This window comes from Ruditapes philippinarum, unplaced genomic scaffold (assembly GCF_026571515.1).
Source record: "Ruditapes philippinarum isolate M1 unplaced genomic scaffold, ASM2657151v2 ctg4770_1_1_1_1, whole genome shotgun sequence".
NCBI classification, from domain to species: Eukaryota; Metazoa; Mollusca; class Bivalvia; order Venerida; family Veneridae; genus Ruditapes; species Ruditapes philippinarum.
In genome coordinates, this window is record NW_026862665.1 from 9,344 (window position 1) to 22,269 (window position 12,926).

Below are 12,926 nucleotides of genomic sequence, written 5' to 3' on the forward strand. Positions count from 1 at the left end.
CAAGCTCGTATCTTTCACTGCATATAATACATAAGCATTTTTGCACGTTCGCATTTTCCACTCTAGGAATTTGGCAACATTTCAATCACCATGGCATATGTGGAGAATATCCTTTGCATTTTAAACAGGAATTGCACTTACTTTGTTCCTTATTTCTAGTATACAATTGCCTATCAATCTGACTAAAGTTCACGATTGCTATACAGTACACGGTAATCGTGTAAACAACAAGTAACAAAAATCAATAATTCGTTTATGTTTATCAACAATGAGTTAATATCATACGCAGATTAACATTTATTAAAACAATTTTTACATTGTTAAAGTCCAGCTTTATAAAAACAAGTTTTCTAAAAACATTTTTTTCCCATAAAAATGGGTGTTACTTTTTATGCCAACTGTAAATCTACGTCGAAGATAAACACACGAACTTTCCGAAAATAGCATGCGTAGTAATTTTTACGTATTGATTACCAATGACATGTCACAATAAACAGATAAAAACTGAGTTACTAATGGAGTGGCATATATTTTACAGGTAAATATCTTTTCATTTAAAATTGATTTAGTAAGAATAAGCTCATCAAGAATTGAATTTAAATAAAAATATACTTTAATTTGTATCAAATTTAGATCTATAAATTTATATTTATTTAAATAAACCTTTTTGATTAAAAGACTCTAGGGCGGCTGTAAACTTGGCTGAGTACCAGTTTATTGAGTAATGATTATTGATCGATTTCTTACGGTGTATATTTCACGTGACTGTGATCTGCGCGGGACAGCATATAAATAAAAATGACTGTCGTTTCAATAGGCCTACTTTTTTAGAAATTACATTCTTTCAGACGTGATAATCATGATAATTAGTAACCTTATTACTTGCGAAAATTTTTCTTTTCGTTAACACTGTTGTACAGCATTCACCGGAAATAGCCCCTCAAAATATCGAAAACGAAAGTAAAAAGGTGTTCGTCGAGTTCGTCAGGTAATGCTCTGTAACACCGCACTTTGGGGTCAAACACACTTTGGGGTCCGACCCAAAAATGCGTTACACTTCGCATGGCACTTTGGGGTCCAACGCACTTTGGGGTCAAAATCGAGAAATTGACCCCAAAGTGCGTTAATATGCTACTTATCAACGCATTTTGGGTTCCAGAGGTTTAAAGTTCTGCTTAAATACTGAGTGATCTGCGACATTGAAATATTTGAGGTTGAGTTCAAGATGACGGTCGATACATTGTTTGATGCTTAAGTGATAAAAGTTTCATTAATTTTACCACTTAAAATATCTAAAGAATTGGTTCATATAACAAAGTAATCTGGTACATAAATTGTGGATGTATTCCTCAATTTTAAAGATGCTGCGAAAAAAATCCCGTTCTGTCAGTCATTTACTTAAAAACTTTGTTGCCGTATTGAGCCCCATTTTAAATATGATGGGGATGAAATAAAATGCAGTTAATATTTTTTCAACAAAGAACTATAAATTTTCCCTATTGCAATGTTCTGGTGGAATATCAAGTTTCTCGATCGGACTATAAATAGTGATTTTTTTACAAATACATAAATACATTATTAAGTTTATCAACACACTTTCTTTTGTAAGTTCCGTAACAGCCGTTCGCCAGAGGCTTTCTTACGGGAAATCTAACATACTTTGCGTTTTTAGCTTGATCCTGTGGTAAATAACAACATCGTTGGCAAAATTCAACAAATACGCTGCAATTTATCGCCAATTTAACAAAAAGTATTCAATTTGCAGAAAAAAAACCATATATATTCAGCTTCATTTTGGAAAAATCAATAAAGATTTGATGGAGAAATAAGTTGAAACATTACCTCGGGTGAACTCGACATACACCTTTTTACTTTTCGTGTTCGATGTTTTGAGGGGCTATTCCCGTGAACGCTGTACAACAGTGATTAAATGAAGTGATGAAATCGCGTGAATTCATGCCTTTTCGCTTTACGTAAAAAAAATCTTTAAATAAAATGTATATATGATTTACGCGCTGTAATAAATCCCATGTGAAATAATGAAACATTTAAAAAGTTGATTCTTTCATGGATTGTCTTAAAACTTGGCACACACCTGCTCACTATCATGATCACAAGATCTAGGGTCTTTCAAATAGAATGGTCTGGAGTCGGACCAATTTTACGCAAAAAAGATTTCTAGGTTGAGTCACGTGATTGGGTAATCTACCAGCCGTGATCTGGCATAGTACATCACCATTCAAAATAAAATTATAAGATAATGTTTTGTTAAATCAATCAAAAAATACTAATAACTAACCCTGGCTACATTATATTATCAGTTTTTTACTATAAAAAGTAACAATTTTATAGATTAGCAATGAAATTATGAATTTTTAATTCCCTGTGTTAGGGTAAAAATCTACTGCTCATATTTGAAAATAGGTCCGAGTTTCATGAGCTTTTTTTAATTCATGCATTGTTCAATGGCAAAATAGAAATTGATTTTACAGAGAAAAAAGTTATTAAATCGTATCATGTTAAATATTATAATATTTCACAATGCTATTTACAAATATTTGATGTTTAATTTGGTAGATAGATAGATATTCTTTATTTCCTCCATTTAGAAGAGCATATCATATGTACAAATATAATATAATCGTGACATATTTACAGACATTACAGTTACATATATAACAATTTTATATGATATTAACATTGTTTCAAACATATTCATACATCCTGTAATCGTATAAGGTTTAAGAAGCGGATATTTACAACCATTACAAACAAATGATAGACGTAATTACTATACGTAATTCATATTTGTAATCATTACAAAATGAGTTTTAACATGCTTAGCAAAGATAATCACCACATTCGTAAATATACCAATATATGTCTAGCATTTCTATTATATTCGTGCATTGCAAGTAATATGCCTCTTAATCCAATCTTTTAATTGATGGCACCGTCTTTAAATAACAAGTTTTCATGTGGATCTTAACAACTGACTTAACATGGAAAACAACTACAAATTTACAGGCTCGTATCTTTCATTGCATATTATACATAAGCAAGTTTGCCCTTATAGAAATCTATCTGTACCTGAGATATACAAGATATATACAAATGAAATGTAAAACTTAAATACAGAAAATAGAGTTTTAGGAAACGTGTTTAGGTAATTTGTTACGATCTATATGTAAACTTGTTATATAAAGGTTGGAAGATTGGATTAAGAGGCATAATTTATTATGTGCTATGCACGGATACAATAAAAAACGACAGGCATACATGTTCGCATTTTAAAAGGAACACTTTACATGTCTTGAATTTTGGCAACGAACGCCCTCCATACATATATAGATACCTATACATAAACTTGTTATTCCTGAGGAGAATTTTGAAAATATTTGGCACAAATGTTCAACCTCTGGAAATGTGTCACGCGCAGAGAACGAAGATCCAAGATCAAGATCATCATGAAAATGGTGTCTATTCATACATGTAACTGTGCCATCCCTCAAAGTATTTTTAAAGCAGCATGCCTTCAAATGAGTTAAATATTTCAATAAATAAAACTTGTGAAAAATGTAAAATAGATTTTAGGAAAAGAAGAAAGATTCAAGATCCAGGTAATAATTTGCATTTTATGAGCGATTAATGGTGAATTTTTCATTAATATGTGTAACAATATTTCTACTGCGTTACTAAAACAGTAAGGCATATTTTGCATGTTTTAACCTTTTTTGTAATTAACGTTGGTTGTGTCATTGATAATGTGTTAATTGCTTTCTTTAGTTTACTATACAATATCATACATTTGATTTAATTAATAAATTTTTCATGAAAATAAGCATTAATCTGGAAGTGTGCAGCCTTAATATAATTATCACAAATGTCACCATTCGGAATCTAACACAAATCTCGTTGTACATGTAAAGTATAGTTTTCGGAGGCATACGCCACCTCTAGCGACACATTGTGTTTGATATTTTAAATGGGGACCCAGTGGCCGAGTGGTTAAGGTTCTTGGCTTCAGTCCACTTGTCCTTAACTGTGTTGGCTTCGAATTTCGCCAGAAACTGTAGGGTTATTTACTGTTTGGTCTCAATTTAGCTTATGAAGGATCGGTGGTTCTATTAAGTCGGGAATAACAATAATAATAATAATAATAATAATAAAAATGATAATAATAATAATAATGATAATAATGATAATAATAATAATAATAGTAATAATAATAATGATAATAACAATAATAAGAGAATAGGAACATTCGGATTATGGCTGTAACAGTTTTCGTATTATTTATCTTTTGTCTAACCGTTATTTTGGTTTAAAAGTACATATACAACCAAAAACTGTATGAATTTTCGTCATTCTTTTTTATCTAACGAGGTTATGAATAGTTACCATTTATTGCACAGCACAATACCTTGTAATAAACTATAATTACGATAATACTTAACTTGAACTATAGCAAAATAAAAAAAAAACACACAAAAAGAACAATGGAGTGATGTCATCGTAGTTACAATGTTTGTTTTGAAAAAAAAAACCTTTTAGTTAAACACTGAAAGAAGAACGAATATATAATAACAGGTTACTACGGAAGAGCATTAGTGCCAAGTATATGTTTTTATTTACTCGAAATTTCGACTGAGTAACTCGAAATTTCGACTTAATAACTCGAAATTTCGACAAATTAACTCGAAATTTCGACTTAGTTACATTATTAGAATGGCCAAAGTTATGAGTTACCAAGAGTTTAGATAATATCAGATATAGAAATGAGTGCGGTTGAACGATAGAGATGGAGAAACGGATGCCTGGACAAACAATTAAAGTTAATCTTAAACTTTTAAGTGTGGTCACTTTTGACAATGGCATGTACACGCCCGACCTAAAACAACACAAATCTTCCTTTAATTTGTAGTTCAGGCGTTCTTCAGACGTTGTATTGTATCCCACCTGTTCGAACATATCTTTTCACTAATCATATTCTTCTCATCCCTGCGAATAAATTGATCCTATACTTCACGTGTGGGAAAGTACTGCGGAGTGGCCAAAATAGGGCGTGCTGAGGCCTTTGTCAAATTTGTTGGACTGACTATATTTCTTGTAAAATCGGATGCTTAAATATTATTCCCAACATGTATATAACAACAAGTTCCACTTTTATCAACTTTTATCAACACAATATGAATCAAAGTCTTAGTAAATAAATGAATATAGAATATTGACAAACATCTATTAAAAATGTTACAAAAACATTATTAGTATAAAGAAACGTGACAGACTTACTGGCGTATACACGCCACTTAAAACTTAGTTAACACATAAATATTGCACAGTTTACAATACGGTGGGTTTTGGACTTGTTGTATCTCCACATGATGGTTGTATGTGTGCTTTAGACACAAGAAACACTCGGTTAACACAGAAATGTGAAAAGTGTGATTTTACACCCCCCCCCCCCGGCACAAAAAAAGCAATCAAGAAAATGGGAAGGATAATTTCGGAATGTGTGGACAATTTGACCCTATTGAATTGTTCTGTTAAATACATAGGTGCTCTGTCAATGTGCAACAGCTAAACATGTAATAAAGTATTTTGAATTCAATCCTTGCTTTCACCGGCAATCAATGTAAGTCGTACAATGTAAATCGAAATTTCGAGTCAACAAGTCGAAGTTTCGAGTTACTAACTCAAAATTTCGAGTTACTTATCTCAAAATTTCGACTAACTTACTCAAAATTTCGACCTTCTAACTCGAAATTTCGAGTAACTAAGTCAAAATTTCGAGTTAATAAGTCGAAATTTCGGGTAAGTAAGTCGAAATTTCGAGTAAGTAACTCGAAATTTCGAGTAAGTAACTCGAAATTTCGAGATAAGTTACTCGAAATTTCGAGTTTGCAAGTCGAAATTTCAAACTAGTAACTCGAAATTTCGAGTTAATAAAAAACATAGCCTGGCACTAATGCTCTTCCGTAAGTTACTGCGAACTAACATTTTTATACTTTACGATAGCAGTGTTTTCTATAGGAATTTATGACAGGGTTCATGTATAATAACCCAATGTATTTATAGTAGTTCACCTTGTGATACCTTTTTCTATTATTTTGTTCAATTTAAACGAGTCATACGTAAAGTAAGAAAGTGAAGTTTTAAACTGCACATACATAATATCAATATAAACGAGTTACGTAAAGTTAGAATTCTAAACTTGACATACATAATAACTGTAAATGAGTTAGTAAATTAATTAGTAAAGTATTATACTTCACAAGAGCTATTACTGTAAACAGGCGACGTAAAATAAGAGATGATGTACTAAATTAAACATGTATCATTTTCTGTTGAAAAACTACACTTTTAGACCTGTTGACAATCTACGCAAATTCCAATCTGACTAAAGTTCAGATCTACTTATTTCTTTTGTGTAGATATGATGACGACCGTATATGTTTCGCCTTCTTTATAATTCGGATTTCCCGAGAAAGCTATTTTAACCATGCAATCAAACCGGTTTTAACAAAGGCATTAGAAGAAGTATCAAAGTACTATTATCCGTGGACGTTGATTTTTGTTTAAAAAAATGTTTGAAGTAATTTTTAACAAATTAACTTGAAATGTAGAGTCAATTTTGAATGGGCTAGATTGTTTTGCCAGTTCACCTGTTGGCTATATAGACAACGCCATGTTTGTTCTCAAATCGTGAAAATTACCTACTCAGTATTAATTTCCAAGGGTTAAAATTAGCAACCACATCGCTTCAAAAATTATGAAAGCTCGCCGAAGGTTACCAGAAATGATTTTGTATTTGGTCACGGTTAGATCTAAAAGCGGAGCGTTAGTTAGAGCTGATTTTAATCAGACTGTGCAAATTCATAACTTAAGTTCAAAACTTCACAGGTTTTATTATTGTGAATTAACTACACAACTTTGAAGTATGTTTTTAATTGCAAAGTCTCAATATTTTAATATTGTAGACAAATCTGGTGAAGAAGCTAGATTGACTCTTCACGACCACCGGTCGGTAACAAGATGGCGGGTTTTCAAAGATTTCCAAACCGTAAGTAGTACATTGGTTACTTAAAGTTTGGTTTAATTACTTTGGTAATTCATAAACGAACAAGAACTGATATTAAGTGTTGAAACATACAGTCGTGTAAATAAGACTGGGTCACCTGATCCATTAGTAACTTTTCCCACGCACAAATTTGATTATGATCGATTACTGCGATGATAACACGAATTGATAAAGAAATGGTGCACCGTGCAAATTACACAGTGACACAAATATTGTATTCAATTATAACAAACTTCGGGCAAATCTGTATTTCCTCTATTTTCTTATCACTTGTCATGAAGTCCCTTTATATTGTATTTAACATTTAGATAGGTTTATCACCCTTGAAAAAATTCTTATTTACATTTCAATTGTTAATTGTCTTACAGGTACGTTGTGACTTACATAAAAATATAAGCTATAATTTCCGCAAAATTATATTATCACGTGTCATGATGATGTCCAATTACGTTTAACTTATCAGTTAGATAGCGTTATCACCTTTAAAAAGTACTTAATGTTTACATTTCTATTGCTATTTTTATCACATACTTTGTATATACACTCTGCATATGACACGTTGTTTTTTCAATATGGCCTCATTTATGAGTCATTTGAATAAAGAAAATTGATCTCTTAGTATAGAAAATTTGCTATATTAAACCCATTTTTAGCTCGACTATTCGATGAGAATAAGTAGAGTTATACTAGTCACCCGAGCGTCGACGTCGGCGTTGTTGTCGGCGTCGGCGTAACCACTTATGTGAAAGTCTTTGTAATATCTCAAATATTTTCAAAGTCCATTGTCATATGGCTTTAAAACTTGTTAACCATCATGACTTAAACCTGTCGATAGGAGGAGGTAACTGTATCAAGCATTTTGACAGAATTATGGCCCTTTTTCGACTTAGAATTTACGATAATTTGCGTACCAACTCAGATATTTTTATATTTAATTGACATCTTGCTTTGAAAAAAGTTGAAATTTTATACATTTCTCCAAGGCATATAACATTGATTTGTAACAGACATAGTCCTTATGTGAACTTAGAAAATTTTACATTATCAAGGCTCTTTTATTATCAAGCACTTTAAAGTACTTAGAATAGTCGAGCGTGCTGTCCTGCTGACAGCTCTTGTTAGCTTGAGTATTATTTATTTATAAAATAGGGAGAGCTGTCCTCCATCAGGCGTCTGAATTTTACGGTATTGTTTAAAAACTTGAATGATATTAATAGTCCCACTTCTAGGCTAGAAGTAGTTAACCGATGACCTTTTTTTCCTTCTTTATCTATATAAATCAGCCATTTTGTTTTGGGAGTAAATTTTCAGACTCATTCGGGCGTGACTTTATCGGCGAAGTTTAAATCGATTTTCTAGCAGACGACAAAATTAACCTTAATTTGCAATACGTGTTTATAATTAGGACCTATAAACCTGCACGGACAGGTTTCAACTTGTTGATTCGGGTTTTAATCAAATCAATTGTTATGATGCCTTTAACCAATGTTAACACGTTATACATAAACATTTAATCAAATCAATTGCTATGCTGTCATTCTATATACAATGGTACAAGTTTCAGTATACAGGTAAACCACCTAATATAGTAGACGTATTTTAATCTCCACAACAGAACGATATATATTTACGTTTGAGGTAAAGTTTTAAAAATTTATGAATTCAGTGTTCCCCAAAATGTTAAATATATAGACGAAAATCAAAATGAGCTGCAAACTATTAGTTGTATTAAAAATATGTTGAAATTACGACGCTGCTCTAGCCCATTTTCGTTATGCGGTAGTCTTAAGCAATCAAAAGTTATACAAAGATTTTCTCACCTGTGCAAAATATTTTAAACAACTACGCCCTAAAAGGGGCTTGACATCAGCGAAAATAGACAGATATTTTTTTCCATGCGTTTAGATTTTATTCAAAACTATGTAGAATTCAAGCGCCCTATCATAATTTGAAACTGAAAAACTGAAATTCTTGGTTATTTCAACAGAATTCCAGATAGAAAATATAATTTGCAACATGACAAGGCGCAGTTACTCTTTTTACCAAACATAATCCATTTCTTTGGCATGTTTGGTTCTCAAGCATTTATCCAGACGACTAGAAATCAATAATTTTAACGTTGTTTTAACTAAATTCCAGTGAAAAAAGTCCACTCATATCCTGTAGTTTGAGTTTTATAAATGATATCATTATGGAGTTTGACTATTTCACTACATCACAATATCGAACTTGACAGCTTAACCTTGTTGATCACTAACAAATTTACGCTTGCTGGTTTTAACCACAAAATGTACATGTAGTTCATCGTTTATAGAAGCATAAAGGTAAAGGACAGTTAACCTTACCATAATTATTCTAGGGGAGACAAATCAAATAGTTTATTTTATTAGTTGTGTTGATTAGCCTTTCTTGATATATATATAAATCTTAAAATTGAGTATGGTATATATATGCATTTAACACCTTTTCATTTGTTGCAATGATTTAAAAACAAAACACGATTTGTGTTTACAGCCTTTTATTTACATACAAATGTTCAAAAAATACATATATACAAAGGGAATTGATGTCTGTACAATACACAAAATTTGAAAACATTATTTTAAAAAGGCAGCGTCTATCCACGAGTTGAACTTTCTCGGCCAATGCTTCCACTTTACAAGATACTGTTTATTTTTTCCTTTGCCCTTTTTCTTCAAACTGTTTTCAATCTTAAATTCCTGGTTTGATCATAATCTATTTTCTGCAATTCACTCTCGTAAAATGTTCCAGAACAGTCTTCTCCTGCCAGGTCTTGTAGTCTGTACACAGGTAACGTGCCTCTATATATTAAACACTTCTCCCGTATACGTTTCGTCATATTCGCGAGTGAATATGTTTCTCAAATACGTAATTCTTACGTGGTCACCTACTTTAAATTTGTAAGGTCTTAGTTTGGTTTGCACTTCAGCGTTCTTGTGTCATGTATGTAGATAATCGGACTACTTCTTCATTGTCTTCATTCACATCTACAGGAGCTGTTCTGATTGTTCTGTGATAAGTTTTATTTTAGCTGTCTGCTATCTTTTGTAACACTGGTAAATAAGTATAGTCATCTTTGTAGGTGAGATAACGTATGATCCGCATCTTAAGAGTTTTTATAGCTCTTTTTGACGTTCTGGCTTTTGTCTTGTTCTGTGTAGGAGTATAGATGATTTTATGTTTCTTTATCAAAGCTTGTACCTGTTTAGCTCTGAATTTTTGGCAATTCTTTTGACAATAAAAAAGGCGTTACTTAATGTTAAGTTTAATAAAACTACAAAATCAAAGTACCTTTATCCGTGGTGAGTCGTTTGGGAATTCGACCAGATTTCAAAAATATGTCTTTGAATGCCTCAGTGACATCATCTCCAGTTTTTTTCTTTAGGCTTCTCAGCCAGACCATTTTGCTGAACGTGTCAATCACAAGGAGAATATATCGTGCTCCTTCATTCCATTTTTCATATTTTGTCATATCTATCAGATCAGCCATCCAGAGATCATCTATTCCAGCACTTACGACGTGGTTTCTCGTAAATCGTCTTCTCACGGGTTTAAATAAACTGTATGTTTCTTGATTGTGCAAGAATTTACGGATTCTATGCATTCCAATGTCATATTCTCCTTCATTTTTTACCACTTTGTATAACTTTTGTGGTCCGCTGAAACTTCCGGGTGTGACGGATCGTAATAAAGTTTCTTTAAATATTCCTCCCACAGTGCCATGGTCTTTACAGTTCAATGTTCAGTCCTCAAATGACTGACCCCTTCTGTCCTAACTACTTTTATTCGGAGTCCTAATCGCTTGTGATTTCTTCGCCTTCGTTGTCAGATTATTCCGTCTTAAATAAGTCCTCAAAGACATTTCTATTTTTGTTCAAGACTCTTTTAACAGCAGATGTTAAACTGAGTCCTTTACTGCGGAAGTCATTTATTTGTTCGACTATGGCACGGTGTGTAGCATTACTCAAGAGGGGAAACCAATACACTTCAAGTAAAGCTTTGTATCTGTCAAAAAAGTTTTTCTTTTTGTATTGACGGGTACGTTCCTCTGCCATCTCATCTGTGTCATCTTCGTTTTCTCCTTTGGTAATGTATTGTTCATATATCTTGTTGAACTTGTCTTTGCTCCAGCTTTCCGCCAGATTCCAGATATGTTTATACCCATCATTATCTTCTACACCTTCGTCCATTACACTTTCATCCTCTATTTTCTGTTTTTTAGCTGGTGGTTCATTATTTTCTGAACACCACCCGCGTTTAACGTGTGTTTGAACATCGTGAGCTGTATCAAATAACAATCCACACTCATCACAAGCTTGCGTTTTATCCCCCATCGTATTTTCCTCTTCTCTGACGTTGACGGTTTGAATTCCAACTGACATATGACCAGTGCTCACAGTGTTGTGGTCTTTTATAGATTCTGTCCTGTGTTCTGGCTTTTGATTGTTCGACATCCTTGTGTCTGTCCAATCTATGTCATATTTCAATCTTGCATTTTGCGACGTAAACGGTTTCAAGTCCACAAGCAAATACCCGTAAGGATTTTTTGTCGCTTTTGTGAATGCTTTCTGGAATGTGTCCGTATTACCTTGGTACATCTGCCGAGCTAATGTCATTAGCGGTTGACGGTCTATAGGATTATCAAACAATACTATGTATTGACAGTTTCTTCTCTGTGTAGGGTCCTTATTTCCAAACAAATTTTGGTTGATGGAAATTACTGAGAGACACCTGTGATGAGATCCCTCAGTGAACAAGTCAGTGATTCTTTTATCCTTACCAGTTTCACTGTACAAGTCATCCAGAACGATCATATTGTTGATTTTAGGATCAAAGTAGTCATCGTCATCCAGATTGGATGGTATGCCTTGAACAAACTCCACTCTCGGAGACACGGTTGTCTGAATAACGTAGTATAACGGCTGCCATCTTTTATAAAGCCACACTATTCTATCTATCGTAGGGTTGACTCCTTTGTTATGATGTTGCAACAAATTCTTTACAAACGTGGTTTTACCACAAGCCGTCGGTCCTGAAACTATCATAGTAAATGGGTGATAAAGTATCCCATCTGTTGCTATTCCATAACACTCTCCGTGGCGGTTGCGATGATGCTTCTTGTGGGCCTTCCAGAGGCGGCGGCGGCGAGTTGTAAACCTGCGGCGGCGGATATGTTTGATTGCCCTGCGGCGGCGGATATGCTTGACTGCCCTGCGGCGGCGGATATGCTTGACTGCCCTGGACGGCGGCAGAGGTGGCGAATTAGATGCCTGTGGCGGCGGAGACTGTCCTTCAGCAATATCCTTATGTCTGTTTCTTTTATGTCTCAGCATTACATCTCTCATCGAAAAATATTGATGACAATCGGGACACTGTGTTTTATCCATCTTCTCGGTTCAACAGCAGATTTTGTATTGAAGCAAATAACTGTATCGTCTTTGTTTTACAACTGTTTTCCTTTTGACCAATCAGATTCTTTCGCCTCAACCAATCAAATGGTTTAATTCTTTCTGTCGGCCTATAATGCTTTCCTCAGATTAATTTGTGTTTCATTTCTCTTCGGATAAGCTGTCGGATAGGATCCAGAGTCATTTAGCTGTTTTTTTCCTGTGTTACTGAGATAAATCGGATTATATACCCATTTAGGTAAGTAAGTGTTTTCTTAGTCTCGCCTGGTTTTTTCTTAGTCTCGCCTGACTTTTCCTTAGTCTCGCCTTGCTTTTTCTTGCTGTGTCGTGAAAAAGGTTACATCATTTCTACTCGATATTAAACTGTTAATTGGTTCATGGAGTGTCTTAATCTTTTATACAAATTAGTGTATATA

At 33.4% G+C, this 12,926-nt stretch overlaps 1 protein-coding gene across 1 annotated transcript in view; it reads left to right on the plus strand.

Annotated features, from left to right (window-relative positions):
• Positions 1-466: 466 nt before the first annotated feature.
• Positions 467-12,926, plus strand: part of LOC132719817 (TPR and ankyrin repeat-containing protein 1-like) — a 35,593-nt gene continuing 23,133 nt past the window's right edge. The window contains exons 1-2 of the mRNA XM_060703740.1: positions 467-538; positions 6,981-7,063. Coding sequence (XP_060559723.1) covers positions 7,036-7,063 — 28 coding nt within the window. The 5' untranslated portion in view covers positions 467-538; positions 6,981-7,035. The remainder of the gene's footprint in view (positions 539-6,980; positions 7,064-12,926) is intronic.